This window comes from Oryzias melastigma, linkage group LG1, assembly GCF_002922805.2.
Source record: "Oryzias melastigma strain HK-1 linkage group LG1, ASM292280v2, whole genome shotgun sequence".
NCBI lineage: Eukaryota > Metazoa > Chordata > Actinopteri > Beloniformes > Adrianichthyidae > Oryzias > Oryzias melastigma.
This window is the reverse complement of record NC_050512.1, coordinates 4,537,392-4,555,916: the sequence shown is the minus strand read 5'-3', so window position 1 is coordinate 4,555,916 and position 18,525 is coordinate 4,537,392. Positions and strand designations below refer to the sequence as shown.

Below are 18,525 nucleotides of genomic sequence, written 5' to 3'. Positions count from 1 at the left end.
CAGGTTCAAGTCCACCATTGTACATTACTACCTTTATGTTTATGACAGAAAAACAAAACACAACAAATCGTACACACACACACTTAAAAAAAAAACCAAACTTAAAAAGAGTAAACAAAGCTGAAGTCCGTAAAGGGGGGACAACATATTAATTTATATAAACTGTCAGTAACATATACATATAGCCCACAGTTTGATTTACAAAAAGTCTGACTGAGTTGGTTTCACGTAATTTGTCCATTTTGACCATATTTCATGAAAGGTTTCTGTACGTTGTTATTTTTTTATTACAGATATGAAAATCTAACCTGAAGTCTAGCAAAGTGAACAACAGCATCACTGTGATTTGTGATTCAATGTCAATTTTCAACACAGTAAAAAAGATGCAGAACACCACATGCATACATACAACTACAATAAAAAAAACACTGGATTTATCACACACAATAGAAACGTGGGTGGGTAGAAGGCAATGCTCAGTCCACCTCCTCAGCTCATGATTTTTGTTCATCGTGATGTTAAAAGAAGAAGACAAAATCATCACCATTATCATTGACACCCAAACCCTAGAGCAGAGGTCTGCAACCTGCGGCTCCGGAGCCACATGTGGCTCCTTTACCCCTCCTTTGTGGCTCCTTGGTTGAAATAAAATGTTTTAAAAATTTTAAAGGGAACTGTAAATGAAAAAGTAAGTAAGTAGAAAAAAAGTTAATTAAGTTAAATTTCCTTAAATTCATTTACAAGCAGTTGAGGATCCTAACAACAGTAGCCGTAATTCTCCTTCAAACCATCAATCCTTTGTAGCTTATCAAGGTCATACTGACACATTCGGACTGAACATGAGCTTCATTTATCACAGAAAATCAATTTATTGTCAATAAGAAGAATTATAGCTACATTAAGTTATAATCCACTGGATTGTAAAGTAGATTTTCTATTTTTGAACAAATTCAAGGACCCAATACTTTGGGTTTAGGATGGAGAGAAACCGACCCGAATGACTCTTTAAGTGTTGAAGGTTCCAGACCCCTGCACTAAACCAAAACAAAAGACAAACTTTAACAGGGGCAATAATTATAAAAAAACATATGTTAATAAGTTCTTCAAATGTAACATTTCTAATTAAGATCAGATGGAATGTTTTCATGAAAATATATTCATTTGTGTTTGAAAAACATGTTGGGGTATGTAATGGATTTTCTGATTTTTACCTCCATTCGTAGATGTCCAATTTGCCAACATGAAAGTCCAATCATTACTTCCACCATATTTTTGTCCACAACAAAAACATTCACATTTTATGTTCAGTATTCAGAAAAGTAAAACCGGTCAAGTTCATATATTTAAGTAATTGTTAACATTTTAAGAAATGCATTAAAAATGTGTCATCACAGTTTAATAAAATCTAATAAGATTGCATAAGTAATTTAATAAAAAATGACAGTATTGAAAGTATTGTTAAACGATCTACAGAAGCAGAAATCATTCTAATATTATGGTCAGGTAAACAGACTGAAACCCAGAAGGACTAAAACTTAGCTAAATTGGTTTAAAACATTGGATCAAATCAATTCGACTACAGAGCTCAGAACAAAACACATAAGATGCACCGATGCAGACACAAAAAAACCCACCTCCTTAAATACCTGATGAGGAGGAGGAGGGCATCCAGGGAAGTCACAGCCAACCTGAGCAGGACAAAAGAGAAGAAAACAGAAGGAAGCTAAGGAAATGTTGGAACCATGTGCAGTTTGGCTTCCGCCAGCATAAGAATTTGGCTTTTCAATTTTTAATCCATTTATTCATTTTACTTTCTAAATTTTACATCCACAAATGCACATTTTCTATCAAAATTCCTAAGTTTTCCTTGTTTCTGGTGGAGGCCAAAAAATATATATTGAATCAATTATTTTTTCAAAGAACAAAAGGCTGTAAAACGTCTTGAATTTTGCTCTCAATATAAAATAATTAAAAAATGTAAACTCTGCAATTTATTTGGCCTTACTTTTATTTGTATGACATTTTTTTTTGTTTGTTTGTTTCTACCCCTGGCATTTTATTTCATTTTATTTTACTTTTTGTTTAATTTTCTATAGTGTTTGTATATGTGTACATGGCTATTTGCACAATTTTTCTTTACTGAAGCTGATGTTTGCAACAAAGTTTATAAAAAAAAGTATTTCTCCCCCGAACATAATCCAAACGTCTTCATAGATGGATGTACATATGATAAATCTGCCTTTTGTTGGCCCGGCCATCACTACACTGCTTCACAACAAACATGCAGGCTTCTGCACATGTGCGGACCGGGGGTTGGGGGGTGTCTTAAAGGAGCAACACTTCTAAAGTAACAAAAACCTGTTTGAGCTGGAATTTATTGAAGACAGGACACAACTGGAAGATATACGGTGTTCTGCATCTAAAATGAAAGTTGTTTTGCGGATCATCACTGGATAAGGGGATAAACTGAGTGTTGTGTTAGTCAGGGGGCGGAGCTTGCAGCACAGACTGTTGGCATCAATCTGACATCAGCACGTTTCTAACCGCTCGTTTTCATGGGTATGGGAGGGGCTGCTGCAGACAGAGCAGGTTTTTAGAGGATTACTCTTAAATGCATGAACGGATCAAAATACCGCTTTGGGGTTCTTTATAGAGAGGAATGAACAGAAAAATGCTTTTAAAACCTCAAAAAGTAGAATTTTCATGGTAGGGCCCCATTAAATGGATAGGTCTGATTTTGTTATATTAAATTTGGATGCTCATCTACTTAATATAATGTCAAACAAATATAATCAAATCAAAATAAATGTCAAACATTTCTTATCTGACTCCATAATACACACAGTTCAGAACATTAGTTTCTTACATTAGTAACATTAGTTTCTGAGCCATCAAGCTGCGCTTGATGGCTTCAGCAAATTTAAAAGAATTTTTTTACATTTACATTACCAGCTAAGAGTGTCTCTTTATTTAATATCAGTCTGTAAAAAATCAATAACTAAGGTCATCTTTCAAACAAGAGAAGCAATTACATTACACAGAAATGTAATGAGGACATGCGAGCAAAAATAAATTATCCCAAGTAAGACGAAACCATAATATTAATCAAAAAAATGAATACTTAAGCATTAACAAAACAATTCCCATGACAGGGATTTATTCATCAAACAAAAAAGTATAAATTGTTGCGGTGTTATTAATCTTTTTAAGATATTCATAAAACTGACAGAACTCTATCATAAATCCTTCAAACCTGGGAGTTGTTTTTCTCACTCTACACTTGTGTTGGTAACATTTAGATGAGTAACATTTTTTTCATTACTTTCTTCTTTTTTATCATCCGAGATAAATATGTGAGAATTGCTTGACATTTATTATAAGATTAATGTTAAATTTAGTATTTCTAAAACGTTCTAATTGGATCCAGATTTCAAGTGAGAATTTACAATGGTAGAAAAGGCGAAGAACCCATTTATGGAATTATTACAAAAACTACAGTTGTTTTCTATGTCTGAGAATTTGGATATAAACGTTTGGTATTTGTGGGACAAATGCTATGTCAATTTTTTGTGTATTTCTTTAATTTTCTATAAATATATACAATTTATACAAATTTATACAAAATGTTTCCTGTTGTAACCAATTGATATAATTTAATATACCGTTCCAATACAATTCTCTTTTTGGTGTAAAGTTTTTTTTTTCACATAAAGTGTTGCCTATATGTTTGAATTTGAATTCATTTATTTAGTAGGGACGGATATAAAAACATAGGCATACAGCAAGTATGGTCAGAGGCCCATATCATCATGCTTGCAGCAGGAGCTAATTTGCAGCATTTGTCCCCTGATGGGCTTTAGTTGCATTTTTGTTGTTGCATTTTTTTAATGAAACATTAATACCACTAATTATTTGAAGAGAGTTTATTTTAGATGCCTCTTTAGTATCAAAAACCTCTAACAAAAGTGTTGCAGTCTGTGACGTCAGTGGTCCCGTGACAGGGGCAGCAAAACAGGGGGGGGGGGGTCAAAAGCAGCTTTCAATTGGCTGTCGGCCCTGTCAGTCAAAGTAATTCAAAGATTGATTGGTTGCTGACTTTGCGTCCTTCCTGTCTCCGTGAGGCTTTCGCAAATGCCACTTCCTGGTGTGATTGGTCGGAGAAAAACGTCGTTGCATCAAAGATGGCATATTTTAAACCCGCTTTCACTTCATTTTGTAACAGTACTGGAACAAATTGAGAGACGTTTTGCAGTAAGAGGCGCGGGGGGCGGGGGGTAGCCGCTCGTTGCGCTGGACATCTCTAGTTGTCAGTGCTGTGCTAGCTAATTAGCGCAGATAGTAAATATTAGCTTGTGGAGAAAGCCCACTCATTGTAAATAACTAAAATGGCTACCATGGAGAAACTTATGAAGGCCTTTGAGAGTCTGAAGTCGTTCCAACAACAGCAGGGACCGCCGACTGCCGAGGAACTAGTCCAGAAACAGTAAGTGGGTTTAGCCTTTCCGCTAACGGCTTTAGCCTAGCTTCTCTGCTCCGCTGCAAGCAGCTAGCCGGGATTTGTCGGACATCCTTTCTGCAGCTGTGCTCAGTGCACGCAGATTTACGCTCGGCTCCAGAGAGGCAGGTTTCCCTCCACGAAGCTGCTGCTCTGTGAAGAACAGCCTCTCTGGAAGAGCAAAGTCCAGATTTGTTCTGACTGAATGAGATGATGTGGATCACCTGTCAGGGATGTCACGGGACCACGTCCACGAATCAAGCTTCATGTGGTGATCTACCTTCACGAAGAATACATCATGAACTCCACACCCACATAACACTTATGGGTCACTTAGTTCTAGGTGTTTCTCCTAAGTTGAGGGTTAAACTGGATCAATAAAAACCATCACAGACTACAGTAAGTGTAGGGTTCCTAAATGAAACTGGCTCCTGGTCAAATCTTTGAGTCTTTGATTGCTTACATTATGTCCGCTTAACAGTTCCAGCCATCTGGAGGGTTCTGGGTGCTGCATGGGACTTTCAGACTCGAATTTAAACACAGTTCTTAATGGGTGCAGAGGAACTATTGAACACCGTTCATAATGTCAGCTACACACGCAACAACCAATGTATGTGAAGACTACTGTCCTTTGTGGGCCACAGATACATAAAAGTTGTTAATACTGCTTAGTAGAATGAAGTTCTTAGAGTCTAAGAACCCGGTACCCTCTTATCGCAGAGAGGAGGGAACTGTAATCACCTAACAACCTTTCATCTTTGATGGTTTGTTGGCACAAGTGTGCAGAAATCCTACAGTACCTGTTGGAAAATCTGTTCAAGTTTCTGAGCATTTTCCCACCAGCCCTTGCTCTTGGTCTTTCTTTTGGGCTGAACACTCCTAATCCCAGGTAATCAGTTGTTAAGTAGGGCAGAGAAAGCTGGAAACTTGTGGTGCACGTTCTCTTAGAGGAAAGGAAGCTGGTGTTGCTTTGGTGCTGGTGTCTTCAGCCTGTAGCTCCGGGGTCGCATGTGGCTGTTAGACTCCTCCAGTGAGAATCTCTGTTAAAGAAGAATAAAAATGATTTTCAATGTTAAATTGAAATTGCGGTGCAGCTTCATCAAAGTTGTACTAAAGCATTTTGACAGATTTTTATGAGCAGTGTAACACCAAAAGTCAGTGGGAGATTTAGTGCACAGCCAGAATTCATAATTAAACCACACAGGATTTTAAGGCAAATTTCTTATTGTTGAAAAATTCAAGGATTGTGTGTTCCTCATGGCCGAAAAATACCACATGGGTCACTTAGTTCTGATTTATGAATTTCTGTCTGAGATGCACCCTTAATTTTACAATAACATGTTTATTTATTTATTTTTTTTACTGTTGACATGACACTGTCTGCTACACTTGCTGAATTGAGATGTTGAAATATGGTGTAGGATGCCTTTTATTTTGAAGGGTCATGCAACTCCAGTCAAAAGGTATAAACTATTTCATTTTTTTAATGGATATTTGTATCAAGTATATTTATCAAAATAGCAATGACACAGAAATAAATCAGCATCTTATAGGATGAGGTCAGACTTTGTGGCTCCTTCTGGATTCTAGTGAGCCAGTAAGAAACGGACTTGAATGGCTCTTTAAGTGTTGAAGGCTGCAGACCTGCTTTAGTGTAAGAGAACTTTAGATTATGGTAGAAGTTGAGCAGAGGCTCCGGTTGGAGTCCACGGAACCCAACTGTTGTGCCTTTTTGACCTGCATTCATCTCATCTGTTGTTTCCTTCTCAGGAAAAAGGAGCAAGCCACAACGAAAAAGGACAGAGTGACCCACTGCCTGACCATATGTGAAAACATTGTTGCCCAGTCGCTGAGGTGGGAGAGCACACGTTTGTCTGACAGGTTCATGGCTGCTGAGTGTTAACATGCAAACTGAATCTCAAGTGATCTTTGAAAGTCTTTTCAGTTAAAAACATTTTTTTTGTTCTTTGTCCTATTTGGGCTTCAGAAGCACAGATAAGTGAAGCACCCGCCATGTGTTCAGCTCTGTTTCATAGAGTAGTGCTTTGTTTTTTAAGTTTGATTTGTAAAGACAGGCAAGGTTTTATTTCTGACAGCCTCATTGGAAGAATATGGGTTTTCTCGTCAGGATTTCCTCTTTTTGGTGCTGCTAGCTCTCCTCACTAATACTCATCCCATACAAACGTTAGTCCAGACGGAGTCCTCTGCACAGAATCCAGATACAGATCCATGTTTTCTGTGCGTCACACTATACTCAAGACAAATATACGCAAGTACCTGTTTTTATGCAGCATAAGTAGGTCTATTACTGCTCGGTCCAGATTTATAATCCAGTGTCTTTGCTACACTCTTGTCCCCACATGTTTTTCATGCTTTCAAGCTACAATTGTAACTGACAAGGCTGTTCAGCTCAGATTACAAAATAACATTGAAAATGTTGGGTTTAATGAAATCATGTAAAAAAGGAACAAGTTAAATTAATGTTTTTTGCATTTTGACTCTTTAAACAGAACGTCTCCAGAGTTTCAGAAGCTGCTTGGCATCGCCATGGAGATGTTTCTGCTTTGCAGCGATGACGGCGAGTCTGACGTCCGGATGGTGGCTGACGAGTGCCTGAACAAAATCATCAAAGTGAGGAACAGCCAGTTATGCTCTTTACTTTGTTTGTTTTGCTTTTTTCCTACTGTTTTTGTTGGTTTATGCTCACACGTGTATTTGAGTCTGTGTTTCATTTTTTATCACCATCAGAAATATAATTAACACATACATATTCACACGATTGTGTCTAACTTGGTTCAGCTGTGTGACCTTTTGTGCATTTTTTTTTGCTTGTTTGGCACTTTTGTGACAGTTTTATGTGTTTGTGTGTGTATATGTGGCTCATTTAAAACATCAGAAGTGTGTGAATACAGTTGTTCAAAACCCGCAGAGGAAAAGAGCTCTATTATTTTGCTTTGTTAAGTTGCTGAAATCCAATCAAAGCAACTTTTTACAGTGAGACAAATAAGTATTTGAACACCCTATGATTTTGACAGTTTTCCCACTTGAAAATCACTGAGGGGTCTGAAATGTTCAGCTTACTTATTTTCTAATAATTGCTCCAACAGTGGATCTTTTTTCACCAAGCTAAGGGTCAGAATTCTAGCTGATAGACAAAAGTTCAAATACGTATTGGCAAAAGAAGCATACAAATAAATACATTTAAAAATTATACAATGTGATTTCCTGATTAGTTTTAAATTAAGTCTCACAGTGGACATTGAGATGAAATGTCAGACTCCCCTATGACTTCTAAGAGAGAGAACTTTCAAAATCAGGATGTTCAAATACTTATTTGCCTCACTCTATATTTAATGCTTCACCTTTATAGTGTGAAAGCTTTGCAGCATTCACACTATGGTGATTCTTCTGCTCCTTTTTGGCACGTAAAAACTCAGCCACATTTTCAGTGATTTCAGCAATCATTAATATCCAAACATTCAGGACATTACTGCTTGTATTTTTGGTATTCATAAACTTTATAGTTTTTGAAATATGAAGCAAAATATGCCCCATAGGAAATGAATGAGAAATTACTCAAATCCTTAAAAAACTTTGCACTTTAAAACTCGTGTACTTGTGCAAACTTTCAGCGAGAGACACCGTTCACACTTTAAAATGTTCAGAAACTACTGGATTTTTTTAGGGTCATTTGGAATTAGCTTTTATTTTAGCAACATGCTAGCTATGTTTAGCTAAATTTAGACATTTTTTCATTTTTTTTAGGCAAATTTGGAGTTTAGCTAAAATGTTAGCTTTATGCTAGCTGTTTTGTCAAAATTGGACTTTTTAAGTTATTTAGGCTAACTTGGAGTTTGGCTAATATTTTAGCCTTTTGCTTGCCTGTTTAAAAACATTGGGTTTTAAGTTATTTAGGCTAATGTGGAGGTTAGCAAATGTTTTAGCATCATGCTACCCTTTTCATCAAGGTTTGCCTTTTTTTTTTCTAGTTTTTTGGCTAATTTAGCAATGGGCTAATATTTTGGCCAGCCATCAACTTCAGTGTTTCAGCTATCAGCTTGATCATTCTTAGCTGTCAGTTTCAACATTTTAAGAAATTAACTCTAGCATCTTCAGCAGCCACATTCAGCTTACAGCATTCACACTTGCATTACCACAGGTAATGCAATATATCTAGTTCTTGTATGCAACCATTTCCTTTTCGTAGAAATTCTCCTATCCTTATTTTTTCATAATTATTATTAAATAGAAAATAATTTGCATATAAACAGACTCTCAGGCGGTATCATATACATTTTATGTTATTCCAAAAGCTACAGTGCTGCCCCTAAAGTATGCACGCTTAGGATATGCAAACATGCTAATGTAAACTGAACACTGTTTTGTTTTACTGATTCATTCCTCTCCTGACTTGAATCTTCAGGCGCTGATGGACTCTAACTTACCCAGGCTGCAGCTGGAGTTGTACAAAGAAATTAAAAAGGTAATATATTCATTTCCATCATGGTTATTCCAATTTCTCCATCACTAAATCCTTCTTTGTTTATTTTTTATGCCTTTCTTGCTTCTAAAGAATGGTGCCTCTCGGAGTCTGAGGGCGGCTTTGTGGAGGTTTGCCGAGCTGGCCCACCTCATCCGGCCGCAGAAATGCAGGTACCCCAGCTGCCTGGAGGCTTTCTCTCACTCACTCTTTGAAAAGAAATAAGAAAATTATGCATTTTTTTACTATTGTATTCCTACAATACATCACAGTTCACCTTTTACAGCCTTGTTGTTTTGTGGATTTTTTAGGCCAATTTTGCACGCCTCCTTTTTAAAATTTTTTTAAACCCTTTAGCACCTGAGGCGTCGTCGGTGATGCTTAAACTCAGAAATCTCTAACGTACTGTAACTTTTCAACCGTTAACACGATAATTCCAGCAGATTGTGAAGGAGTGTTCACAATTAAAAAAATTGCAGTGAATCAAAGAACATAAACACTGGAGCTCCAGCGTTAAAGGGTTAGATGTATCCTGATTGGCTGCAGTATTTTATCAATCAACCTCTTCAGTGTCGTGTCTTCTGTACAGCAGGTGTGCAGCTTACCAAATCTGCAGAAATCTTTGATTTTGATCAGATCTTTATTTTCGTTCTATAATTCTGGACTTATTCTTCCATGAAGGTTTATTGTGTGAATGCTAGATTATGTTGTTCTTTCTTATTATTGTGTAAATGTTTAGTAAGCATTCACACTACAGTGATTCTCCTGCTCCTTTCCAAACATTTTTCAGCACGTAAAAACTCAATCACACTTTCAGTGATTTCATCAATCTCGGTATCAAAACATTCAACTTCTTCAGGACATTACTGCTTGTATTCTTGGTATTCATTAAATTTACAATTTTTGAAATAATGACCAAAATAAAGTCTTAAAATTTTAAGTAGAGTAGCAACAAGTCTTTAAATATATTCATGGGCTATTAATTTCAATAATTTTCAATCACTTAAAATCTTTATTGTTTATTGTTTATAGGATCCCCATTAGCTGTGCTTATTAGACAGCTACTCTTCCTGGGGTCCTTCATAAAAAACACATCATAAAACAACACAACAAAAAAAAGAAAAAAAAACATGTTAACACAATAAAAATACGTTATGAAGCACATTAAACTCACATTTTAAATAGCGATTAAAATAGAGTTCCTACACCCAGAATTGTGATGATTAAATCAATTACACAATCAAAATAAAAAAATCAAGTTTAGCTAATATTTTAGCAACATGCTAATGTTTTTGGCTAATCTGCTATCTACTTAGGTTTTTATAGGCTAATTTAGAGTTTAGCTTCTATTTTGGCAACATGCAAACATTTTTGACTAATTTACTTTGGAATTTCAGGCAAATTTGGAGTTTAGCTCATATTTAAGCAACTGCAACAAACTAAAAACTAAAAAATTAGGTCAGCTTCAGCACTCTTTCGTAGTTCTTTAACAAATTTCCAGTCTTTCAGCAAATTTAACATTTTGGAAATAGTCTTTTGCATTTTCAGCAAATCCCTACAGCAATGAAACTAAATTAAGTCAAAATTTTCAGCGATTACTTTCAGGAAAAAGCATTCACACCAGCATTATTGCAGGTAATGCAACTTTTCCAGTTAGTTTTTCTATTGTACAGTTTTTGGGCCGTAAAAACTCAATCACACTTTCAGGAATTTCTGCAATCTTGGTATCAAAACGCTCAGCTCGTTAAGAACATTATTGCTTGTATTTTGTTTTAGTAAATTTTAGAATTTTTGAGATGTTTCACAATTTTTGCGATTTTTCAGCCCCACTGAAATGAATAGGAATTTTTGCTAATTTATGCAATTAAAACATTCTGCATGTTCAGGAAATTCATTCTTGTTCTTTTGGTATTGTTAAATCTTACATAATTATTGAAACTTAACGAAATTTTACACATTTTTTAATATGATTTTCTGCAATCTTTGCGTATTTTTCCACCACATTTCTTAAATTTTGTGCACACTTTTGAACCTATGCAGTATTGGTGTCAAAATGTTCAGCATGTTAAGGGCATTAATGCTACTGAGGTTTAAAAGGCATATTTTGAGTTTAGCTAATATGTTAGCAACATGCAGACATATTTGGATAATTTGGCATCTAATGAGGTTTTTTTGGGCTAATTCTGGGTTAATCTCATTGACCGTTAATAAGGACCAGACATATGAAGCCTTGAGGTCCCCCATAGGAAATGCATTACCTTCCACCCTCCCAAAAGCAGGCCAGAACCTTTGCCGTCACTTCCCGATATGTCTGCTGCGATTGCAATCCATCAACAGCGATTAGTCCGAGTCGGTTTGAGTCACGTTTTTAGAGGAAGTACTGTCAACAAATCAGGAGTGAGCTTGTTCTGGCTTGTTCGAAGCCTACACCCCTCCTACTAAAAACGGTGCGGAGGAATCTGTCAAACGTTTGAGGCGGGGCCAGCGGGAGCCACATTCTTTTACTGAGGCATATGATTGGTCAGTTTATAACTTGAATAAATGGCGATTAAAAAAAAATATCTTTAAAAACAAAAATAGGATTACAAAGAATATGTTAACAAGGAAACACCAGAGGAAGAATGATTATTCTGACAAATAAAATGACTGAGAAATAGCTGTTTCTCAATGGAAGTCTTTGGGACTTTGGCCTTCTTGCAACCCAGTGGTACTTCCTGTTTGGAACATTGAAATGAGAGGGTTAAGCTGTCCATTTTTATTTACGTCAATGGTTATCAGAATCAGAAGTAACTTTATTGCGGCGTGAGGTTCTGGTCGTTATAGACCGCAGCCTCCTGCCAGAGGGGAGTGGCTCAAATACACCATGTCCAGGGTGGGAGGGGTCAGCAACGATCTTTCTTGCACGCCTCAGGGTCTTAGAGGTGTAAAGGTCCTGAAGAGACGGGAGATTACAGCCGATCACCTTCTCTACTGACCGGATGACCCGCTGCAGCCTGCTCTTGTCCTTGGCAGTAGCAGCAGCGTACCAGATGGTGATGGAGGAGGTGAGGATGGACTCAATGATGGATGTGTAGAACTGCACCATCATTGCCTCTGGCAGTCCAAATTTCTGCAGCTGCCTCAAGAAGAACATCCTCTGCTGAGCTTTCTTGTTGAGCAGGCAGATGTTCGGTTCCCACTTGAGGTCCTGGGAGATGACCGTTCCCAGGAAGCGGAATGACTCCACAATGGCAACAGTGGAATCACAGAGGGTGATGGGGGCAGGTGGAGCTGAGTTCTTCCTGTAGTCCACAACCAACTCCACTGTCTTTAGAGCATTAAGCTTCAGGTGGTTCTGGTTGCACCAGGTCACCAGATGGTCGACCTCCCACCTGTAGGCGGACTCGTCACCATCAGAGATGAGTCCGACGAGAGTGGTATCGTCTGCAAACTTCAGGAGTTTGACAGACTGGTGACTGGAGGTGCAGCAGTTGGTGTACAGGGAGAGCAGAGGAGAAAGAACGCAGCCTTGGGGAGATCCAGTGCTGATGGACCGTGAGTCTGAGATGTGTTTCCCCAGCTTTACACACTGTTTCCTGTTGGACAGGAAGTCTGTGATCCACTTGCAGGTGGAGTCCGGCACGTTCAGCAGGGAAAGCTTCTCCTGAAGCAGAGACGGGATGATAGTATTGAAGGCAGAGCTGAAATCCACAAACAGGATCCTGGCGTAGGTTCCTGCAGAGTCCAGATGCTGGAGGATGAAGTGAAAGCCCAGATTGACGGCGTCATCTACAGACCTGTTAGCTCTGTAGGCGAACTGCAGGGGATCCAGAAGAGGGTCTGTCATGGCTTTGAGGTGTGAAAGGACGAGGCGTTCAAAGGACTTCATGACTACAGAGGTCAGGGCGACGGGTCGGAAGTCATTCAGTCCTGAGGACCCCAGCTTCTTGGGGACAGGGATGATGGTTGAAGACTTGAAGCAGGCTGGCACGTGACAGGTCTCCAGTGAGGTGTTAAAAATGTCTGTGAAGACTGGAGACAGCTGATCAGCACAGTGCTTCAAAGTAGATGGGGAGACAAAATCTGGTCCGGCTGCTTTCCGGGGATTCTGTCTCTTGAAGAGTTTGTTGACGTCCCTTTCGTGGATGGAAAGAGTCGTCACTGAGGGAGGTGGGGCCGTTAAGGTGGAAATTGAAGAAGGTGACTGGAGCTGTAGCTGATGGGAGGTGTGATGGGAAGTAGTGGCAGAACAGTCCCTTTGTCTTTCAAAGCGGCAGTAAAACTCGTTAAGGGCGTTGGCAAGGAATCGGTCATTGATGGAGTGGAGGGCTTTAGGGTTGTAGTTAGTGATCTGCCTGAGCCCTCTCCAGACAGTTGCAGAGTCGTTGGCTGAGAACTGGTGTTGTAGCTTCTCAGAATACAATCGTTTAGCCTCTCTCACCGCTTTGCTAAACTTGTATTTTGCCTCTCTGAATTTATCTTTATCTCCACTCCTGAAGGCCTCCTCCTTAGCCCGCCTTAGCTGTCTGAGTTTGGCTGTGAACCAGGGTTTGTCATTGTTATAACTCACCCTGGTGCATGATGGGACACAGTAATCTTCACAGAAGCTGATGTATGACGTCACAGCCTCTGTATACTCATCCAGACTGTTGGTAGCAGTCCTGAAAATGTCCCAGTCAGTACAGTCCAGACACAACTTAAGAACCTCCACTGCTTCACTGGTCCACTTCTTTGAAGTCCTCACTACAGGTTTGCAAAGCTTTAGCTTCTGCCTATAGACAGGAATCAGGTGGAGCATGACGTGATCAGAGTGTCCCAATGCAGCGCGGGGGACGGCGTGATAAGCATCCCTGATTGTGGTGTAGCAGTGATCCAGAATGTTCTCTTCTCTGGTCGGGCATCTGACAAGCTGTCTGTATCTCGGGAGTTCATGAGAGAGATTGCCTTTGTTGAAGTCTCCAAGGACAATGACTAAGGAATCCGGATTGGTCCGCTCCACACTTTGTATCTGGTCTGCAAGCTGAAGCTGAGCAGCCTGCACGTCCGGGTGCGGCGGGATGTAAACGCCGACCAGAATGAATGAAGCAAACTCCCGGGGTGAATAAAGCGGCTTACAGTTGATGATAACAGATTCCAGATCAGGAGAACAGTACTGGTTGATCACTGTTACGTCGTTACACCAACCAACCGATGTTGAAATAAAAACAGATTCCTCCACCTTTAGTTTTGCCGGAAAGTCCCTTGACTCTGTCTGCGCGGTAGAGTTGGAAGCCTGCCAGCTGCAGCGCGGAGTCCGGTATTAATCCGCTCAGCCAGAAGAGAAGTCCCTGTTTCTTCCCAACAGCAGATGCAGTTCTTCCATTTTGTTGGGCAATGAGCGCACGTTAGAGAGAAATATTCCCGGTAGCGGCGTGCGTAATCTGCACTGGCGAAGGCGGACCAGCGCGCCGGCTCGTTTTCCTCTCTTGCGACGTTTCACTCTGTAGGCTAGGAACGCGCCTTTGACCAGGATATCCTGTATTTCCAGAGGTGGGAGCAAAAAGTTAGGAAATAAATCCGCCGGAGTTGTTGCCCTGATGTTCATGAGCTCCACTTTGGTTAAAGCACCAGGTGCCATCACAAAAAATGATATTAAAAAACACAAAACAAAACAAAGCAGTGCGCACCAACACACTGAGGCAGCCATCTGCGGCGCCAAGGGTTAACGAAATGCTAGTATTATTATGCTAGTATTTTAGCAACTTGCTAGCTTTTTTGTGGCTAATTTGGCATTTACTTCTTCTCATTCTTTGGGCTTTTCCCTTCAGGAGTCGCCACAGCGAATCAGTTTCCTCCATCTAAGCCTGTCTTCAGCATCCTCCACTCTAACACCAGCCACCTTCATGTCTTCATTCACTGCATCCATAAACCTCCTCTTTGGTCTTCCTCTAGACCTCTTTCCTGGCAGCTCTAGACTCAGCATCCTTCTACCAATATATTCACTGTCTCTCCTCTGAACATGTCCAAACCATCTCAGTCTGGCCTCTCTGACTTTATCTCCAAAACCTCTAACATGTGCTGTCCCTCTGATGTATTCATTCCTGATCCTATCCATCCTGGTCACTCCCAAAGAGAACCTCAGCATCTTCATCTCTGCTACCTCCAGCTCTGCTTCCTGTCTTTTCTTCAGTCCCACTGTTTCTAGTCCAAACAACATGGCTGGTCTCACCACAGTCTTGTACACCTTTCCTTTCATTTGTGCTGAAACTCTTCTGTCACACATCACACCTGACACTTTTCTCCACCCATTCCAACCTGCTTGCACTCTCCTCTTCACTTCTTTTCCACACTCTCCATTACTCTGTACTGTTGACCCTAAATACTTAAACTCCTCCACCTTCTTTATCTCTTCTCCCTGTAACCTCACTCTTCCACTCTGGTTCCTCTCATTCACACACATGTACTCTGTCTTACTGCGGCTAACCTTCATTCCTCTCCTTTCCAGGGCAAACCTCCACCTCTCTAACTCCACCTCCACCTGTTCCCTGCTCTCACTACAAATCACAATATCATCTGCAAACATCATAGTCCATGGTGATTCCTGTCTAACCTCATCCGTCAGTCTGTCCATCACCATTGCAAACAGGAAGGGGCTCAGAGCTGATCCCTGATGTAATCCCACCTCCACCTTGAACTCCTCTGTCACCCCTACAGCACACCTCACCACTGTCTTACAGCCCTCATACATGTCCTGCACTGCTCGGACATACTTCTCTGTCACTCCAGACTTCCTCATACAATACCATAGTTCCTCTCTGGGTACTTTTTTGTCTAATTCTGAATAAAGCTCATATTTAGCCATGTGTTAGCTTTTTGGCTAATTTTGGCCTTTACTGAGGTATTTTGGGCTTATTTTGAGTTAAGCTATTATTTTAGCTATGTTTGAGCCTTTTTGGATATTTTGGCATATACTGAGAATTTTGAAGCTATTTAGAAGTTCACTATGTTAGTAACGCTTTATCTTTTTTGGCTAATTTGGCGCCTATTAAGGATTTGTAGGCTTTTTTTAAGCTAACGTTTTAGCAAAATGCTAATTTTTTTTTTGATAATTTGGCATCTACTGAAGTTTTGGGCTATTTTTGATTTAATATTTTTTTCATATTTTTTTATTTTTTGTAGTTTTTTTTAAAGAAATTCTTTCAATTTTTCGTGCACTTTCTGCAACATTAAATCTTTTGGCAACTTTAGCATTATGCAAATAGCTTTAGTATTTTCTACAAATCCCTTCAGCAATTACAGTAAATTTCTTCAGCATGTTCAGCGACAACTTTCAGCAAAAACATTCAAACTAGCATTATCGCAGGGAATACAACTTTTGTAGTTATGATGATTATTATTATTATGCCAAAGCAAATTCTGTTCCTTCCATTCCTCCATTGATGATAAAGCAAAGCTAGCAGGGGAAAATTTATAAACAGAGAGCTCATACCAACAGGGAGAGGAAGGGAGGTGGGATTGCTCCATGCCAACAGTCCCACCCAAAACTTAGAGGTGAATTTCTATTGAACTCCTGCCGCTCTGCTGAAATTGTCCTAGAAAATTTTTTTTTTTTTTTTTAATTTTGGCTGATACCAGCGAAATCATAATTAAAAGAACATCAGGAATGCTTTTGAAAAAGATCAAATATGATCAGTGGGAGCCAGATTTGTTTGCATTTCACTTTTTTTTTTATAAGCATGTTTTGCATTTTTAAATATTGCAAAATAAATAATGCACACTTCAGTGTCTCTTTATGCTTCATTTGTTTTATTTTTTTTAATGTGAAGCTTCACTTGTGTCCGTTGTTCTGTCCCTCGGTCGCTCTTCAAGGCCATACCTGGTCAACCTGCTGCCGTGCCTCACCCGCATCACCAAGCGGCAGGAGGAAACCGTGCAGGAGACCCTGGCTGCAGCAACGCCCAAAATCATGGCTGCGCTTGGACACTTTGCGAATGATGGGGAGGTCAAGGTAACCTTTTCTCTGCATTCACACCTCTGTTCTCTAAAGGTTGAAGTCATGAAAGCTCTTTTTGTTTGTTTTACCAGCTGCTGCTGAAGTCGTTTGTTGCCAACCTGAAATTCAGCTCCCCCACCATTAGACGGACGGCAGCCAGCTCCGCCGTCAGCGTATGCCAACACTCCAGACGTGCCAGCTACTTCTATACCTGGCTGCTGAATGTGCTGCTGGGTACGTCACCAAACACGACACACCCAGACTGCAGGCATCAGACATCCGTGTCACGTTCTCCCTCCACCACCAGGTCTGCTGGTTCCAGTCGACGAGGAACATCCCAGTCATCTGATTCTGGGGGTGTTGTTAACTCTACGCTACATGATGCCTCTACTGCAGCAGCAAGTCAACACTACCAGCCTGAAAGGAAGCTTTGGGGTCATGAGGAAGGAGGCAGATGTTCAGCCAACACCTGAGCAGATGCTACAGGTGTGTATGTGTCAGATTGTGTGTGTTGGTGCAGCCACATGTTGCTCACCTCCAGTGTGTTTGCAGGTGTACGAGCTGACCCTACACTACACGCAGCACTGGGATCACAACGTGGTCACGGCGGCTCTGGAGCTCCTGCAGCAGATGTTCAGGACACCGCCGCCAGAGCTCCTCCACCTGCTCATCACAGCGGGCAGCATTTCTCACGCCACCGTTTTTCGCCAAGACAACGAAAGCCGCGCCCGCTCTGGCAGCATCCTGGAGCTCATTGGTAATCCAGGTTTTTGTCTTGCCGAGTTACCTCAGTCATGTTGCTGGCCTGTGCGGCAATCACTTTTGATCTAAAACAACTAGTGATGTCATGCGATTGTAATCACAATTTTCTAATCTACTAATTGCTGTTAAAAAAACCTCATTTTTAGGTATTTTATTTAAGTTTGTGACAATAAGAGATCAAAATGAAACTAAAAATGTGGCTTTATTATTATTTTTATTATAAAAGACTTCAAACCTTTACTTTAACAACACTGAGGGTTTTTTTTAAATATTGAATGATTAAAAAGAAAAAGAAAGAAAAAAATAAATCAACTCCAGAGTCTCTAATTACCTCAACAAAAAACAGTAGGAAGACTTTTCTGAGCAAGCAAAAAAAAAAGACTCAAACTTCATATTCACATGCCATAACTCAAATGTTGAATACTTTATTCCATCGTTTATCTCAACAGGAACACAGTTGAAAAGATATGAGAGTGATTTTATAGTTTCCATTTCCATTGGGTGAATTTGATCATTTTAAAGACTGGGATGAAACAGAAGAGAAAAAGAGAATCTAAGACAAAGAAATGAAACACAGCAGAGGAATTGAACCATTTAGACTTTGAACTTTGTTTTTGCTTTTTTTGTTGTATTTTTAGCTTAATTATCTGGACAAAAACAAGTGCTAAGAGGTGAACTGAGCCACCTGAAGCAGGTCGGAGCTATTTGCAGCGCCAACCCCTGCACTTTAAAAAAAAAAAAAAAACTTATAAACTCTCTTTAGATCTCTGTTTTTCTCTGCAAGCTGCTTGTGAACGTTCAATACATACGTGTTTGCACTGAGTGCGCGCGGAGCAG

At 39.7% G+C, this 18,525-nt stretch overlaps 1 protein-coding gene across 1 annotated transcript in view; it reads left to right on the top strand.

Moving 5' to 3' along the window:
- Positions 1-4,113: 4,113 nt before the first annotated feature.
- Positions 4,114-18,525, top strand: part of htt (huntingtin) — a gene marked incomplete in the record, with an annotated part of 87,604 nt that continues 73,192 nt past the window's right edge. Inside the window, 9 exon segments of the mRNA XM_024262140.1 lie at positions 4,114-4,483; positions 6,266-6,349; positions 7,006-7,126; positions 8,919-8,978; positions 9,069-9,148; positions 16,803-16,941; positions 17,019-17,160; positions 17,234-17,412; positions 17,479-17,683. Coding sequence (XP_024117908.1) covers positions 4,386-4,483; positions 6,266-6,349; positions 7,006-7,126; positions 8,919-8,978; positions 9,069-9,148; positions 16,803-16,941; positions 17,019-17,160; positions 17,234-17,412; positions 17,479-17,683 — 1,108 coding nt within the window.